The sequence below is a fragment of the Lissotriton helveticus genome, chromosome 10 (genome assembly GCF_964261635.1).
Source record: "Lissotriton helveticus chromosome 10, aLisHel1.1, whole genome shotgun sequence".
Taxonomy (NCBI): domain Eukaryota; kingdom Metazoa; phylum Chordata; class Amphibia; order Caudata; family Salamandridae; genus Lissotriton; species Lissotriton helveticus.
This window is the reverse complement of record NC_136071.1, coordinates 92,562,950-92,582,635: the sequence shown is the minus strand read 5'-3', so window position 1 is coordinate 92,582,635 and position 19,686 is coordinate 92,562,950. Positions and strand designations below refer to the sequence as shown.

The window sequence follows — 19,686 nt, the reverse complement described above, 5'->3', positions numbered from 1 at the left end:
TGTCGTGCGGACTCGTGTCAGAGGACATGCCCAGGTCTCAGCTACCCCAGTGGGTGCTCCTCTCTACTCAGCACGTGTCTCGCCACGTAGGAGTACTTGGGCATGATCGAGGGGGCAGAGAGGCAACAATAGCCTCTCTAGAACAGTAAGCCAAGGAAGTGTCCACGATGGTACAGGATGCCTTTGAACGGGCGAGGAGCTCAGTTACTACACATCTCGTCAGACATATTGATAATGCATCCTTGATATTTAAAATGTGTTTTATGTATTGATTTCTATGTGTATCTAAACATATTCTTTAAATCTTTTGTTCAACAATAACTTTTTTTGATAAGTTTTAATAACTTTTTTTGATGTGTTTTGTTTGACATAAACTTTGGTTCAACATGCTGTGAGTATAGATATGCACTTCTTGACAAGGTTCCTAATATAGACCACGCAACCAGATACAATGAAAGATTTGGATGGATTTCCACACAAGTGATGCAGCTGAAAACTTGACCCTTGTTCACTGCAGACTAGGCCACATTGTAGACTCCAGCAGTATCTACATATGAATATGTTCCCACTACTTTTTTGGGACTGTCGGGATCAGCCCTTTTGATACGAATACTTAATGATGTGATTTGTGGGCACCCGCACAGACTTTGGCATTGTTCTGTTGTCCATGGGTCATGCTGTAGTGAGCCAACGGCGACATACATCTCCCGTTACATAGGTTTTGAGATATGGATCGTTGGTACACAGATGAAAGTGTCCAATCTAATATGGCCACTAGACGGTCCCCGTAGGACATTATTCCAACTTGGCAGCGACATTGCCGCACTTGGTGGGAAAAAGGAAGTCATATTTTTTATTTCCGGAGTCACCTGCACATGGATAAATGTAGAGACTATGTGCCGTTGGTAGCTCGGACAGATGCTAATGATAACAAGCGTACAGAATGCTTCCAGTCATCATCACGCTGATACGGATTGATTGCAAGTTAGAATCTCATTATATGTAACTGTTGACCCAGTGGAGGTTTTTGTCTTAGAACTGGCACTTTGGGCTCCTTGTAATAAGAGTTTTGTGTTACTTCCCATACAACAGAGCCGCAAGCTTTGCTTAATAGTGTCCCACCCATGAGGACATTCGATTTAGTAAGCAGATTATATAGACGTGTAAGAGAGGTATGACTATAAGCAATTTGGTGACAAATTTAGGAAATTACTTTATGGCTTTCACTTTACTAGCTGGTGATTAACACCTTAAATGAAGATAGGATATATACCCACACGAATTGCAACCTTGTTGGGGTTCGTTTTAGGGTAGTAGGCACGTTTTCCTCCTTCACCCCCTGTGGCAACTTTCGTTTGTTGGTCCCTCTCCTTCCTACGGGGCACTATATTTAATACAGAAGAAGAAATATGTGAGGTCATGGGGAGAAAGGTCTTTATACATAAGAGGTTTCCAACAGCATCTTGTCTAACCTTTTGTTTTTTCACGCTATGCACCACTTTAATCCTCTATGTTAGTAGAAGTTTGTTTATATGCAAGTGTATTAGTAAATTACTTATTATAATGATTCATACTGATGTGGGCTTATTTATTTTATTATACTTTTAAATAAGCTGGGCCACACTCCCTCGTACAGCCCTGAATAAGCCAGAAATTGATTGGCTAAAATGGGTCGACTATTACTCAAGAAGGATCTACATCAGGGATAGAAAAGGAAGATTGATGCAAAGATTACCAGCATAATTGCATTAGACGTTCAGTATATAAATATTAGGCAACTGGTACAGAGTACAGAAAGTGGACTATCTCATGACGGATCCAACAAGTAATGATGGTTGGGCCCATCTACTTATTGTTATTTAAATGAGAACAGTATGTCTTTGATTTAAGGTTGTGTAATTTGATTTAATACAAGTATTCACAAATAGAATATTGATGTATAGCAACATTCAAGCATTCAAGGAAGTGATTGGATGGATTAATACGTTTTTAACATGTAGTGATACTTTATATGATTCTAATAATAATGCAAGTATTATTGTGGAGTTTTATACCTACATCTTATTTCCATCAAGAAGATCACATTTTGTCCAAATTGAGTCCACCAAAGCCATATCTCCTTCCCTTTCCTTTACTACATGGAACAGCTTTGGTGGCGTCAAAGCTGGACTAGAAGTCAAGACTTACCAGGGTCACAGCAATATATTAAATAGTCTCTTTCAGGAAATCAATATTGGACCCTGTCAACCTTTCTAACAATAAACCCACAGAAAGGAGAATTTCTCTTACATTGTAGAGAATTTACAGTAAATGTTCAGACATAGTGTTTTCAATCTACCACTCTACCTCCCTGAGCACCCCTCTCCCCACCCCCAGGCAAAACCCTAGGCTTCACACTAAACTCTGACATCTTGAAGAAGCAACTTGCATAAAACTAAATGCTTCCTACTCCGGCAAGTCTTCCGATCTTCTGAGGTACGGGTACTATCCCATTTGAATGAATGAAAATCTTCCTACAAGTCATAAAAATGTGTACCTGGTGTGCTCTTAGGATGTTTATTTATACGCTATAGAAACACAGCACAAATGTCAAAGAAGGTGCCCCTCCAATGCTCTGAGGTCTGAGCAAACACTGTAGAAAATGACTGGCTCAGAAGAACACATACACCCCAGCAGTCAAGGGGTTAAGAAAAAGTTCAGTAGCTATGTATTCCACACAGTGGTGGCTTCTCTCCCAGTATTACCTTCTGGATGAAATCACACAGCACCAATATAGAATGTCATTAGACAAACCTGGCTATTCCTACTCTTGAACTATTGTGCAAGACCAATATATGAGCATATTTACAGCAAATAAGAGATCATCATTATCATCCAGCTGAAGATTCCATTTAAAAAAGTTCAACTATTTAGTCTAGATGATGTGCTCAAATCCCACGATCAAGCACAAACATTAAGAAACAAATCATCGGACCTTTTGAAATGGAATATATGACTTGAAGTCCATTGATGGCAGAAATTGATTTATTTTGACAGTTCTATATCTGATGATGTATTCTCCAGTGAATTTCTAATCTATTAAACATGACTGCTGTAACCAGGCTAAGAAACGGTGTGAAGTGGTTCCAGCCCACACAGCTAATCTAACCGCTCTCAGACCTGCTATCCCTATCTCAGAGTGCATAGCCATCTGCTGCATATTCACCCAAAACATATCACTAAGTGTGGCTGTGATATACCACCCTCTGGGATCAAACTCATTCCTGGACCCATCCCTAGAATTAATCCATTGTCTACAAACACATGGTCATGGCGCTTACTACAGACTGATCTAAGAACATGCAAAAGTTGTACTTCAATCAAGGTACTAGGCCCTGTGTACTGAGGGCCTAGTACATAAAATATAGAATGCTCCCACCTGTACTGCAGCCACAGTCCTTGCAAACCACTCTCTCATCTCCCTCCACAACTCTAATCTAGTACTTCAGTCTTTGCCTAATAAACATCAATCATCGAACTGTCTGGCCATTAAAAGTAAGTCACCTCAACTCACTTTCGCAGGACAATAGAAAAATGTTAGTGTTGAGGAGCTTGAAGCAACTAACAGCACAATTTGTGCAATCGCCCTGAATTCCTCGCATCCCAAAGGTCCCACTGGAACACCTCTATCGTAAGATTTCAAGTCCTCATGACTAACATGCCTCACTTACAGCAATAAAATCAAACACAGCCATCAAATCCAGCAGTAGTAAGTACAATGGGCAGCAGGCTGTACTGAGACAAACTAGAAATGATTCTTTGAGTAAGACAAGGGAGAATGGGTACAGGAGTCTATTTCACAAAATCACTGGCACAGCAAGTGCAACCCATGATGAAATGGGGGTCGCTTCAGCACGTCTTTATGGTCTGATGAGCACCCTTATCTATTGTTTAACATCTATTTCATGCTAGAGTTTGCTTGTCACGATGAAGGTTTTGTACCAAGCACTAAAAACCTGGATTGACACTTAGCAGACACTGTTTGCTCACATACCATCCCTGCTCCCTTTATGTTCTTTCTGGGATTTAAAGGACGATGTTAAAGCAAAGAAATCCACTGGAATGTTGAGAATGCACAAATAGCGCAAGAAATTCCTTAATTTTTTACTGATTCATTACGACCCCATAGATTGTGTTCTTACTTCAATACTGTGCTGCCGAACAGCTCCATCTTGTACGGGTTCGCGAAGTGATGTTTGCGGTGGTAGCGCGAAAACCAACCAGGTATGTTGTGCCTGTAGAGAGACAAGAAAGAGAGAACAGTGGGAGGGAGAGATAGAACAAAACAAGAGGGAATGTGTGGGTGGAAAGTAGCAAAGGAAGAAAAGAGCGAAGGGAACATATGAGGGGCACCGTACAAAGACAGGGCAAAAAACAATATAAATAAATACATATATGCACACACACACATATATGTGCGTGTGTGTGTGTGTATACATATATATATATATATATATGATACACACATTTTATACTTATATAGTAAACAAACACACACATATACATACATACAGAGGAAGAGAAGGTAGAGGATGAGAAGAGAGAGTGAGAGGACGGGCACCCTACAAAGCCAAGAAGAAAATGCAAAGAGACAAAGTACCTAAATAACAAATCAATTAAACCTAAAGCCATTAAAAGCTTAATATAGAAAAGCATTGATGCTTAAATAAAAGTAAATGAAACTCAAATAGTGTCAGGCAGACCAGCACAGGACTGTCAGGTTGAGGCCCTGTCTGTGCTGGTCTGCCTGAGATAGTTCTAGCTGAGGCCTAACACTCGACGAATGTGGGCTACGGTGAACACAGCCACATATATTGTGGAACACTGGTTGTACCCATTTTTTAAAATTATTTTTACATATAGATCATTCATCTACTTCTTCCTTCAGTTAATGGCAGAGTGACTCCGCACAAAGGTCCTGAAGAACGCCTCATACCTCACTTGTAGGGTCCTTTAAATTTGCAGAAACAAGTTGACCTCTTTAGCATTATTGGGTTTAACTTCTACTACTCTATTACTTTTTTTCTCTCCCTTAGTGAACACAAAATAAAGCATCAAGTTAGTCCCTCCCAAGAAGTAGTTTTATGTCACACACCTGCTCCAATGCATCTGCATTACTCACCCACACCTACAGCTCACATAGGGTTTTCACTCCAAAAACAACATACCTACCACGCAGAGGGGAGTTGCAGCCCACACGAACCTCACGGAGTGGTGTGAGAAGGAACCCGATGATAAAGCATGCCACCTAAGGGTGGGTAAGGGTTCTCATCCTTAACAAAGGAGTGTGTTGCAACAAAAGAGACAGCGGCATTAAGACCTATCCAATGTGAGTGAGATTTCAGACAATGTGTATTCTGGTGTCCACAATACTTCTCTGTGACATAAACAAGAGTTTTCCGGACCGAAATACAACAATAAAGATTCCCAGTGAGCAATAGTTCTCTTGGACTGAAAACCACACACCTACTGAGAGTGAGACCCAAACATAATGTAGACAACAAGGGGCAATACATCGCTGTGACTCAAAACAAGATTTACCCAGACTTAAAAACAATATACATCATAAAGGGGAAAGGGTTCTATCTGATTAAACAAAGAGTTTTCTAAATTGTACAGATTACAAAGGGGTAATATTTCTCTGTGGTCCAAACCAAGATATACTCAATAACAACACAGATCTCAACAGGATGTGGTTCTCTGTAACACAAACAATGAGGCTTTCTGACCTGAACAGACACAGGTCCCTATATGGCTGTTGTTCTCTGTGACCCAAACACCTTGTGAGTGGGGTTATTCTTCTGAACTGAAGAGCTCAAAATGAACATTAACTGCTCTGTTCAATCCCAGACATGTACCCACAGGCATAACCACCCATCAAATAAAGGACACCCTCTACCAGTTTTAGTTTTTCAAATGAGGTCTGTGTCCTGTTTTTTTCGCCCTATTCTTTTCTATTCCCTGGAAATACAAACATTTATTTTCAATTCTAACCAGTATTTTCCAATGGTGAACGGTAAGGCTTTTCTAAGAGTGGTGGATCTCAAGTATATTAAGTAAATAATGCCCCAGTCTTCCCAATGTAGTCTCTGACCACATTAAGGGCAGGAAATCAGTCCCCCAGAGTAGATATGACCCTGTTAGAGTTGTGGCAATAGAAAAATACCTACTAGCAGCCACATTTATAATCCTTTGCAAAATACGTGGGTAATGTCATCATTCTTGGATGCAGGGTTCCAAGGCACATAAGTAGTAGCTAGTAGTAACAAGATTACCATATTACTTTACACATTTATTTCCACGTTCGCATTAGACTTTTGTTGAATTAGCACAGAAATGTGCAGTGATCCTATTTTCTTTTACCTCATATTTCTACCATAGTGATTGTTGTTGTCTTTCATACTCAGGCCCTCAAATGTGTAAAGGATACAGGGACCACTGTACGGCTGGTAACTGACCAATGACACCTGTGTTAGATGGATGAAAGCTGCAGTGATGTGTCCTCAGGGCAGCACTACAATCATCCCCAAAACCAAAAGAGAAGTCAAAGAGGCCAGCAGTGGGAAACAAACAAACAAAACAGGACAAAAACCAGAGTCAGAGTTTCGGAGTCAATGAGCAGGAAAACGATGGAAAACTGGACGAATTATACCAGCAACAACAGAACACCATTGCTTAAGTTCATAATTTAACCAGATGCGAATCATGGCACAAAGACTGATGCAGAGAAGTTTAGGATCTTTTGACAACATTACAATAGTACAGTGTTGCTACAGCTTGCTGATGCTCGAAAAACGTAGTTTGTCTCCAAAATTCAATCAGTGCATCAAGGGTATTGATGGGAAAAAGAGAATCCATAGTCAGGCTTGCTTTTGTTGTGTTTCCTGACTCTCTGAAGACAGTCTTCGAAGGACTTGGAAACTTGTCGACGAGTTTCCGAAATCTTCCTCTGAGCCCATTCCGATTTCGGTATGCTTCAGTGAAGCAACACCAAGTCCATCTGTTGCGTGTGTATGGAGGCTCCTTAGACATGTCGCTAATGGGTGTTGGGGTTGTGTGTGGGCCGCTGCAAGGTCACCGATGACCCACTGCGTAGTCACCTTGAAATACAAGGTGAGCAGGATACTGATATGACCAGCGGATTGTCGCTGGCTGACTATTGCTCCGGAATGTCAAGGATGCTGCTTGGGCTTTGGTGCAATTCTGATAATCAGACTTCAGTTGGGGAATAAGAGGCCATGGGGGTGGTATTGATGATGTACTTGGTGTTAACAACTGGGTGAAGCTCCACAGAGGTTCTTCCATGGTGTGTCAAGGATTAGTGATGACAGTAAGCAGATGGACTTTGTTATCCCGTGCCTCCATGAGATTATGGTGATGAACATCTTCAGCCTGTACAAGATGTTAGTGATTCTTTAGCGTGAATGCCATGATTAACAAGGCAGCCAGTGATGGTGTCTGGACGGTTGCTCTGGGAAGTGTGTGTGGCTTACTGCTTCCTTTTGGTTCTCCTGCTAGACCTTTGCCAGGATATTGTTGCTGTAAGTTGGTGACCTGCCTGAGGTAAGTTGATGGGTGCACTTACAGTCAGTGGGACAAGTCTGTTTTGTGGTGGTAGTCTTCAAGCATGATCCCTTGATCAGAATATTGGACTATCAGTATTATATTGCAAATTAGCAACCTGGATAGAATTAGCTGCTCGCACGTGGAATTCTGGCGCAACTGAAATATTGTCCTCTCCCTGACTCTCTCCAAGTGGTTAATTTTCCCCATGTTTGCAGTCTTGGTTTTTACGTCATATTCGCTTACTTCGGTGTTATGTTTATAACTGTAAGCACACTAAATTATAAGCTTCATAATGCAAAGTAAAGTAACTTGATGAACTAATCCTCCCTGACACAGGTCAACCTGAGAGCCTGACCTGTCCAAAACAGTTAAACAAAAGTTTTTTGCTTTGAATGAAAAGCAGAGCAGTCTGTGTGGTGTCACCTTCTGTCCTGGGAAAGAGATTTAAAAAAGGGGCAGTACTTGCTCATGAAATAAAAAAAATGTGTGGTATTAATATCAGGTGGTAATATTACACAATTTAATGGAACTCAGTTTATTTAACGTGGAAGGGAGGATGAGGTTCTTTTGCTGGGATTCGAGTAAAAACAAAAGTGGAATATTAAGAAGACATGAGATGGACAGTACAGAAGGAAGCAGAGATTGGGCTGGAATAGTGGTGGAAATGGACTAGTTGCGGAGATGAACTAGTGTCGGATGAGCTCTGTTGTGTTAGCGAGTGAGCAGCTCTAGGAATATAACATGGGAAAGTTCATGAATGTTGACCCCGCTACTTTAGGGTTTTACTGGTTGAGTCCATAGTCACTTAATGTGGTTAACAAAGATGGTGGAGATACTTAACAGTACCTGTCTCTGCATCTCCTTTACTGAGGAATATCATATTTTAGCAACAAGAGACTAAGTCAAGACACGCGTTACTGCAGTCTACCAGTGGGCTCACCGGCAGCACCCGCGTGCAAGATGGTGCCTCTCACCCAGGCTAAAACCAAGGCACTCCTGTGTCCAGTCCATGTGCAGGTTGGTGCCTCTCGCCAGTGCTGTTCTTGCTGTTACGGTGGTGCCCAACAACCTGCAATTGATTGCGTCTGTAATACCACTCATGGCTGCTCTTCACCACTATAGAGTGCATGACCTGAGTTCCACATGGTGCCGCTGCCTGTCTGGCACGTTTCTAAAGCCATATGTTACACCACCTTGACAGTGTGTGCAGCAAATTAACTGACCCGAGGCCTAACAATGTAGGGAAGGAAATTGCCACATGCACATCTTGTGCTCCATGCTACGCAATCGAGGAGGCCCAACAGAGTGCCAGAAAGATGAAGAGGATGCCACGGGTGCTCCTCTCAGCGTTCAAACTTAGACCAACGCTTCCTAAGAGGCGAAGCACAGAACACACTGCTGGTGTGTTATGAATCTTATCCTAAACCAAGGTATGCAAAGAACCTGACTCACCAACAGCTCCAGTGGGAATCCACCGATCTATAAACCGCCTCACAGGAGCAAGATTGAACATAGACAGAACCAACGTGTGAGGCAGAGATGAGGCAGAGATGAGGCTAAGTCACTGAGCCCTTTGTCATCTCAGGGCTGCTGTCTGCACAAATTAGGTAGAGTCTGTGGGTTGAGGGATTCAAAATGTATTTTACCACCACCAGTGCGGAGGACAACTGAAAGTGGCGTCTGCTGCTACACCCTGTGAGGAGGACATCAACAAGTTACCACGTAACCTACCTAAGACAGGCCAGTATTCAACTAATCCACCATAGTAATAGCACTAAAGAATCTTTGAGTCAATGTCCAACGTGGACTACAAGTGATTCTCACTACGTCAAGCACAACAGAGCCCAAATGAATCTGTTGATGACTTTTATGTAAGGGGGAAGCTGTACACAAACCTTGCCTGATGAAACAGAAAAGATCAAGGGATGTACCTCGGCCAAACAGAAAGCAGATACTCCAAAAAGCCTGCAAATCATTGCAGGACATAATAACCCTCGGGCTTCTAAAATTGGCTTTCAATGTGAAAGCCTCACACATAGAAGCTGCCCCCTAAAAACCCATCAAAGGAGATGTCAACAAACCAGATCATCAACTTTGGTGTCCTGCCAAAGCGGAGAGGTGCACCAAAGACCACATCAAACATGCAGACTCTGTGTAGGACTGTTCCCTCTCCCAGGAGTCTGCCCGTCTAGGGGCAAGAGATTCTCAGCATGGGAGAAGATTAACCATTTCACAGAAGTATGCTGGTTGTCTTGCACACAGAAAACACCCCAGAAATAAAGAATTCATTATTTTACACCCCTCAAAGGCAATTAAGCTGTAGAGGACATGGACGACAATGAAGGAGAAAGAACAGTGCATGTGCTATATACTGTTGACCAATTCCATACCCAGTTATGCTCCCCACCACAGTGCCAAGTACTGATCTGTGATCAGCCGGTTACCGCCGTCACTAAAACCGACGTGCCCATCAATGTCATGACCAAAGAAAAGCGAGAAACCTTACCATATAACCATATCAGCTGGATATAAAACCTCAAAAAATCATGTTTTTTGCATATGGACACTCAAAGCTGCTGTCTCAAGCAGACAAGTTTGACACTGACATGCCCATGATGTCACTACCCAAACAAAAATATATGTCACACAAGGAGGGGTAGGCGTGCTACTGAGCTGCCAGACATGCCAAACAGATGAATGGCTTCCCCCTATTCAGCTTACGTTCAAGTTGCACACTAATGAACTTAGAACTGCCTACTTTAAGACTTCAAAGTACCATGTCAGATAACCGAATGCCTAAAAGGGTAGTGGGTACAACTTCACATTGATCACTCAATATAGCCTACAGCCCTGCGAAACTGCTGGGTGGCGTATCATCTCTGGCTCGGAGGGCAAAGAACTGCAGTTAGAGGAAACCGATATCACTGAGAGAGTAACAGCATCTATTCGGTGAGTATCGACGATTGTTGTAACCTGTAAGGCCAAACTGGGGAAAGTGAGACTTTGTATAGACATGCCTATCCTGAAATTGGCGATCAAGTGAGAGAGACATATCACTCCAACATTAGATGATCTAGTGAGTGAAATACGTGGATCTTGCTGGTTCTCCAAAATGTGCCGTTAGTCGATCTACCACCAAATCTTGCAGGACACCATGTCCAGGTAAATCACAACTGTTTGTACACTTCAACCTCTGCAACAAAAGGATTAGCTTTGGAATACCTAATGCAGCAGAGGTATTTCAAAATACTGTATAGGATGTGCTGTAAGGGCTGGCACGGTCCATCAACATGAGGGACAACATAATGGTGCATGATCCGTCTCTCAAAGAACACCATGCTCTGGTCCGCAAAGTACGGAAAAGACTTGGAACTGTGGCCCAATGCTTCACAGAGAGAAGTGTTTTTTAGGCTACCATGTTTGAGCAGAAAGAGTGGCCCCAGAACCCAACAAGGTGAAAGACAAAAAAATTGCCCCCACCCACCAATCCTCAGTGATAAAAGTGTGGATTTTCCTAGGCATGGCCTATTACTGTGGGAGGATCATGAAGAACTTGATGTTTCCTTTTCAACTCACGAAAGTGTCAACCCGTGGTCTTGGGAAGAGGACCATGAAGTGTTGTTACAAAATACTAAAGATGTGCTATCAGTTGAGATCACATGAGCGTCCTTTGACCTGGTCAAGAAGTCAACGTTCTTTGTGGATTCTAGCTACACAGGGCTGGGGGCAGTCCTGTCACAAAAGCACATCAATGGGGGACGGGCCCAACACAGCACTCCCCCTAACTGCACAGAGATACTCCCAAATCAAGAGGGAAGCTATTGCCATCCACTAGGGTGGTAAACATTTCTATCTGAATTTGTAGGAACACTTTTTTCAAAGTGTAAACTGACCACAAACTACTAATCCCACAATTCCAGGAATGCTCAAGTTTACATTTTTAAACCACTGTGAATTCCTTTAGGTCAGTGCACTTAAGCTGGCTGTATGGCAAGCAGAGCGGAAAACACGCAAGGCAGTCATTACCACACTGCACCAAAAAGGGTGATCCTTCCAGCACTGTTATATCCTCTTTTGCCTTTTCAGCCGGGGTAATATGTTAATTATAGAGATAGCAGGTTGTTGTAGAACACTGTAGTGTTATATTCTCCCATTTATCTTGTTCTTATTTGCGTGTAAGTGACAGCATGTTCCCTTTTGTTTCTAAGTTTAGTTTGACTCTATCAACGCCTTAACTGAGACAACCAATAGGGTTAAAAAGTGCAGCGCAAGCATGTTCATCCATCAGTTTCTTTGACTCTGTGACCTGCTTGTTGTCACTGGAAAGATGATCTGCCCTGAGCTGTTCACCAAAAAGAATGCAAAAGAAGCTCTTAGGTGTTAGATCATACTAGTTGATGCTCTTTAATGTCCTGTATATGTTACCATTCGCTACGCCATTTTCTTTTGTCAAGCGCCATTTTATGTACTGTTTGAAACTAATCCTGTTTCATTTCAAGAAATGCCACTTGCTAAGTTATGTTTCTGTAACGAAGAACTGTTCGTGCCAGTGCTTAGCCTTTCCTTGAAAAAGGCCCTCTGCTACCTGTCTGGCAGTTTGATCACAGCCTGGGGTGGAACAGCCTTGAAAGTGTTCGGAGCTGTGCAAGATACGAGAGTAGAAACTTTTTTTGTCTTTACGATGTTCACCCACATCTGTTGGGAAAATTAGTTGACCATGCAATTCATATAACATATATTTATGCTTACAGTTCCTCAGTTCCCTCTGTAGTACTCTCTCAAGACTGTGCAGACTGAGCCCCACTCTGAGCGTATATAATAAATGATTATTGGTGTATATTCTCCACAGTTTCTCTGAGTCTTCATTTAGCATGGAAGGCTGAGAGGTGGTCAGTGGTGACCCGGTTGGCCCTAGTCAGGTCACTCCCTTCAATAGGCCCCTCTTTGTGTGGACAAAATCAGTGACTAACAGGGACGGGACAGGGAGCCCAAAACAGCCCTGGCAATTTTGATGGACCAGCCTCCCGGGGGCCAGTGGGGGGTGAAAGAGTGTAGCCCAGCTGCTTTTGTTACTGGGGGCCAGTATTGCAGCACCGTGGCAAAACCAGCACCCAGTACCAAAGCCGGCCACCCCCACTGCAAAACAGGCCCCCACCCTTCCAGCCTCCAAGGGAAACACCCAATGCCTGTTAAAGCCAGTCAGGCCCTGGTGACTAGTTGTTCGGGAGACTAGTCTGAGAATGTAAAAAGTTGGCACGCAACTGCAGGTGTCAAGTAGGGTTTACAAGATCACTGCTAAATATATGATTTCCATTTAGATTAGTTGGATGTGAATTTATTTTATGGGGATAGCTTGATAATCTAACATGAATTGAACCTACGTCAACCTAAGTTGGACACCCCAGATTTAGGCTGAAATCCATTTATTGATATACACCAACATAAGATACCCAACAATCTAGCATGTAACCAAACTCATACATAGCCGAGGGAAACCCATCAATGAAACCAGAGCTGCCTAGATTTCTGTTTACTGCCTCTCTAAACTGCTATCGGAAAACACTGCTGCTATATATAGGAAGCAAAGAGACATCAAAGAACCTAAACTGACAATATCTAATGTCTTTGTCTAGAGCTTTATCCGCCTTGCCCCAGACTGACCCAAGAATCTTCACAAGCACAGAAGGTAAGCAATAAAGTCACCCAGAAAGCAAGAACAACCCTTCCAAGAAAGGCCAGGATGAGTCGGCCTTTCATAGTTTAGGTCTGTCTTCTCAGCAGAGACCCATTGTTACCAATCTTATAGAATGTACAAAGAGTGGGCATTTGATCCGCCCAGAGCAACATATTACCCTGTCACTCACACTATGTATTGGCTGTTTGGTGTATCATTCTGTTTCCCAAGCACAAGGGACTATTTTACATCTCAAAAGTACACCAAATCATGGACTTTGTCAAGGTGCAGGGTAGCACAAGGAAAGCTCTGCTTGCCCACGGACAATAGCATTTTGAGCACTACTACCTTGCGGCCCAAACACAATGGATTGCGAAATGGTTAGCAGGCTTGCACCTATCAGGCACAGCCACGTTCTCACTCCAAACTATTTTACGGCTCTTTCACCCTTGTGTGAGAGCGCGAACACTCGAGGCACTCTTACTGAGAGTTGCGTATCGCTGTTATCGCAGATGCTGCATTACCAGGCAAGTACTCACCTATGCTCAGGATTTGACGCTGCTGGGCACACCCTAGAGCCACTGGACCAATTACTTCAATTGGAGTTGTCACAGTGGCATGCTGCAGGCATACATACTCTAGGGAATCTGTATAAGGACAGCACCCTGCTGTTGTACGAGACACTGATGGAAGAAGATGGTCTGCCACTTGGTCAATTTCTGCTCCATAACTCACTGATTAATACACTGGTGAACCACTGGAGAGACATTTCCACTGAATCCCCAATCCATCCCACGGTACAATATCCACAAGTTATGGGGAGAGGTAGTCAGCTCATACGCTGGTTTGTGGACTCTCTTCACTCCCACACTGTCCCACAGGTCCTCACACTGCATTAGCATTGGGACGCTGATCTGTCACACCAGTGCACAGACAAGGAATGGGCTGCCGTACTGGAGGGACCAAGACATGTGCTGCGTGATGCCAGATTCAAGTTTATTCAGCTCTACATAATACATAGAGCTTATCTCACCCCTGCCAACATTAACCGATTTTATCATAGAGAGGACATGGCTTCCCTGCGTTGAGCTTGCGTAAAATGCTAATCTGCTACACATGCACTGGAATTGCCCTCACCTACATAGTCACTGGCATACTGTCACAACTACTTTATCCGCTTGTACCAAATGTCCTGATCTACATAAATGGGAAATATATCTCCTGGGGTTGTACTGTAGAAACAAAAAACACTGGGTCACTTCACGATTCCTTGATTTGGGGGTTCATAGTGGCTAAGCGGCTGATCACTCGAAGACTGGATGTACCCCACACCCCCATCGTTCATAGCATGGCAAAATTCCATGACTTATTGGCCGCAAGCTGAAAGTACAGCCCTACACATGGAGGGCATGCATGGTCTGCGTAAATACCCAATTGCCAGTTGCTGGGATGCCATCTTCACTGATTTACAGACTAACTGGTCATATGAATCTGATGGCAGAACCAATACTACAACTAAGGCCCCGATACTGTAGAACACGATTGTAGACTGAAATCCTTTGTTCTCTTTATTATCATAGCACCGCATCCATACTCCCATGTTCCAATGTTCCTAGCATTGGAAATCTCACACAACATTGATAAAGAGAGTAGAGTGGAGCAAGCAGAACTGGGTTACTGGGTCAAGGAGCATGGTCTGGTGGGTTATTCAATGTTCGTTCTAATTGTTGATTATTTTTAAAATATGGATCTCTAAACAATACCATTTAAGATGGCTCATTAAGGGAACTGTCATACAGATGTCTTGATAGGTGCGTAGAATTATAACAGATGCACGTGAACTCTACTACTATATCCAGAATTCCTGTCTATCTTGACACATGGGCCAGTAGAGCCCCTTTACTTACTACGTTACATCTGAACAGTCTCTGTAGTGTGGATAATATATTAAATCAGATTTTTATTTCTTTATATCACCTACTGTTTACCATGTGATGTGGCAAATGGTGATTATTGTACTATATAACAGACAGAAAGCACAAAACTTTCAATAAACAGATTCATACAACAACAAAAAAGTACACCAAATCATCAGAAATTGATTTCTTTACCTTTCAGATGCACTGTAACCACGTACAATTGTTTTATTTTCACTGCGGCAGGCATTTTTTATGTTTTAGTCAGTATTCAAAATGCAATACAGACCTTTTAGCTGTGCTAATGTGTGTTGTATTTGCCAGTCAGGACACCTGTAGCAATGGAGCACAGCATCATGAAGAGCTTGAGGAAATGGAGCCTTATTGACTAACCTCCAATTAGAGGCACAAAGGATATGCTGCATTTCTCGTTGTCACACTCAACTTGAAGATAAGTACGCCAAGAAAGTCACCGATGGGGACAGTAGTGTGACTGGTAGTTCAACATGGTGCCAGCAGCGCAAAGAGTATAGGGGACCAAACTGGATACTGGCGGACAGAAGGATTAAGGAAAAATAAATTCCTACCTGCTCATTTCCACCTCCCTCTGTCACTTACACAAGCTCAAACAAGTCCTCTGTAGTTATGCCTCAACTTCTCACGCCACTAATCTATTTGTCCTCACAACCCCACTCAAACTCGTGGAATTAGGACAAGAAGTGGGATAGCTTCCACTCACATTGGGTTGCTCCGTGCAATCCTGCAGCGACAACCCTCATTTATCCCTGCTGAATGCAAGGTATTTTCTCCACTAAATTCACACAGGGGCGCCACAATCAGCAGAGCGAAGTCGGTACTGAACCTGGTTACAAGACTGGTTCCATAAACCCACATCCTCACTATGTATCCCAACACCATTGTCACACTCATTTGGTGCAAGGACATCAGATGTTGCAGGACCCACGGTCATACATTACAGCCAAACAAGTGGCACGAAAGATTTGGCTGAAGCAAATTAGAAACAAAAAAACTAATGGTTTTAGCCAGGAGTCTCCTGTGCCTTTTTCCCCAAATAACCACCAAGTTCTATGAACTTCTCAGCTCTATGATGAAAGTCACAAAGAACTTGTCCACAGATATTGAGTCACTTACATTTCTGAGTAGCAGAAGGGACATTATGTACTCACTAGCACCTGATGATACTGGAGGGTTGACCATAAGCCCCTCTCTTTGAAATGCAACAGCCTTTAAATGTTGCTATGGAGTTTAGGGAAAGGAAAAGAGCGGAAAGAGCATCAAATGGCTAAGAACCCTATTTACTTTCTGTTGCTGATGCTGCATTTATGGCCCTGATACAAAGGATAGTAAGGGCAGGGACAGCAGTGTCAATGGCAGGGATACAGAAACACAGACTGGGTGTAGCAGTGGCCACCCCAAGCTTCTCTTAAGTGAATTCCAAGAACCTGTTTTCAGTAACTTTATCAGACAGGGTCTGCATAAAAAAATATTAACTTATTTTTCATGAATGGGACACAAGAGGCACCAGTAGCACAGATTGACTGACATGCACTGTTAAATCAAAATACAGTTCTAGTGTAAAGCAAACCAAACAGCCAGAGTAAAATGCTTGACCTGCAATGGCACCATTTCAGAGTACTTTCCAGTAAAATGTTGCTCTGGGATTTAACATAGTAAGACAAAGGTCTTTTATAGAGGGGTATCTATTTGCACAGCCCTTTTCATTAATGCTGGCACTGGACCAGTGACTTATTTTGAAACATTTAGCAAGTCTTTTGATGTACATTATAACATTTGACATCTTCTATTCAAATGTTTGTATTGAGATTTCTAAGCAAACAGAAAGCACAGAGGATAGGAAACGGCCCAATACATAAATGCAGTAGTCTCAATGTGAGACACATTATAGTAAACATGTCTTGTATAGAGGTCACAACGCTGGAGTTGTGTCTGTGGCGCCCATGGTCGCTCTCTCATTGGTTGCATGGCCTTCCCTGACAGCATACATCACATCACTTAGAGACCGGGCTATCCCCGCATCAGTATTGTCTCCAGACTAATGGGTTGTTCTGCTGGCGGCTCGCACTACGTGAATACCAACGAATTTCGGGTATAATGCAATATTTGATATCTCTCAGGATATATTGATTCATCATTTTTTGGGAAAAGTGAATGAGAACTTGAGAATATGTGCATTGATGGTACAGTGCTGTTTTTTTAAAAACTGTTTTTAACTGTTAATAAATAATTTCTTGTACATGTATCGGGAAATATAATAAGTTTTAGACTATTTTTACATATATATGAGTTCAGTTAGTAACAATAAGTGAACAAATGAGTGTGTATAGTAGTGGATTAATAGTGGTGATTTGATCCTATATATATGTTTTAGAGTAGGGGGTCCCTCTTTTTTGATACCGCTCGCAGTCCGGTCCATTGCTCTGTAGTGTTTTTTTCTGGCTCACAGCCGGCATACTCTTCTTAACTGGACCTTTCTGTTGTGTCAGTTGCTGTAGCCCGGTCACTCCAGATGGGCCCTAATCCACCATGAGTAAAGCTGAACAAAAATAAGCCAGGCTGCAATTCAACAGACGTCAATCTAAGGCACATAGGGATCAGCCGACAGCGGACTCCCGCAAGCAAGAGGATACTGATGTCACAGCCATTTACGAGAGCTCTGAGATAGCTTGCACTCCATAGACGGTAAAATGGATTTTCCAACCACATGCCTTGATCGTATACAGGAGCGCAATAACGCACATGCTTTCTGGATTACATAGACTGAGGCCAGGATCTCTGCTCTGGAGGACACCCACCAAAAGCGGATTCTTGATCGCACAAGATCCATCCTTAAAGCGGTTGTGGCTAAAAATGAGGATTTGGAGGGTAGCTCTCACCAAAATAATGTCAGGATACTGGGTGTTCCTAAGTTCGCTTTCAACTTTAATTACGAGGGATTTGTAGAAAATCTTATGGATGCTCTCTTTGGCTAGATTATAAAACTATAGGGACAGAAAACTGATATTAAGGCTGAACAGAGACAACCAGATCTTCAATTCAAGGGTTCTAAGATATCCTTTCCCCCTGACTTCACCCTTGTGGTGCAAGAGGCATGCTGGTCTTTTCAAGAGGTGAAAAAGATCCCTCGGTCACAGGTATGGTTACGACTGGAACACAAGTGTAAAACCCATTTTTTCTGCAACCCGCCACTGAGCTAGACTTTTTTAAACACCACATCTACCCGGGCAGGGCTAGATCCTCCTCTTCATCCAGCCCAAGTCCCTTTGGAAGTGATGGCTAGCAGGGCACTCCACCCTCAGTGACAATGATTAGCTATTTGTTGTCTGAACTACCCGTTGCATGATATTTCGGATGCAGTGACATTGTGACCTTGTTGTAGGGAGAGCCACTCTTCATTCCCGGGGGAACTGTTTCCTTCGCTCTCTGTTGTCTGCTCGCCTGTGTAGCTGATTCCTGTTTTGACTCCCTGCCATGCCACTGCACTCACATTGTAGCATATGACTGGTTCATCCTTGCTCTGGCTAACTGGCATTGGCTTCAATACCAACTTTGATGATGTCCTATCCTGATGTTTTTCTCAGAGCACTGCCGCACACTCTCGGCCCCCCTTGCATGAAACACGTTCATTGTCCTAAGGATTTTTGTTTGTGCTATAAAGGAATTATCTCTCCAAGCTTGTTTATACTTCTTCGTCTCTGTGTTGGGTTTTCTTTCGGTATTTGATGATTGGGCCAGCGGGATGACGGGTATGGTGAGACTGCTGTGGTTGATTGTTAATCTTTTTGGTCAAGGTTCATGCAGTCACACTCAAACATTCAGATGCACACTTTTCTTCTCCCTCTATTGAAGGGCCCCCGCACAGTCCAGCCCACTCACAAATATGCCCAGTCCTCTGGTGTTACATCTACCTATAGTTAATTATTAGCCATGGAATGTGCATGGTCTGAATAACTCCAGTTAAGGCCAGGAAGGTGTTGGTCTACCTCGATCGTGTTAAAATTGACATAGCATGAATATATGGATGATGCTAGTCCCTTTGTTGGCAAAAAAAGATTGACTTAGCAATGCTACGGGAGACATGTTGCTCCACCCTCATGCTCATATTTGTTGCATCCTGAGTCTCACACTGCTGCTTTTCTTCATATTCCACTTAATCCAGAGGGGTGGTTACTCTGGTACTGCAATTGGTAAATGTTTCCCTCATAGAACTAATCGCAACTGTAGGCAGCAGATTGTTGCGCTGGCTGGTATTTTTGACAGAGATCGCCTGCTCCTCAAAAACATACACGGCCCGAGCATCAATGACCTTGCTTTTTTCCTTCAATTTAGCAATTATGTTCCAAATAATGATAATCATGAAACAGGCCCACTATTTGATGGGGAGACTTCGTCCTCACCCTTTCCATGATGAATGATATATCCTGTGAATCCCTCCGCTTGACACTATTCACC

General features: G+C 42.8%; 1 protein-coding gene across 2 annotated transcripts in view; it reads right to left on the bottom strand.

Moving 5' to 3' along the window:
* Positions 1-19,686, bottom strand: part of LOC144785951 (hexosaminidase D-like) — a 279,553-nt gene that overhangs the window by 30,707 nt on the left and 229,160 nt on the right. For both annotated transcript variants that reach the window (XM_078664840.1, XM_078664841.1), the window contains one exon: positions 4,182-4,274. In XM_078664840.1, the coding sequence (XP_078520966.1) occupies positions 4,182-4,274 (93 nt within the window). The remainder of the gene's footprint in view (positions 1-4,181; positions 4,275-19,686) is intronic.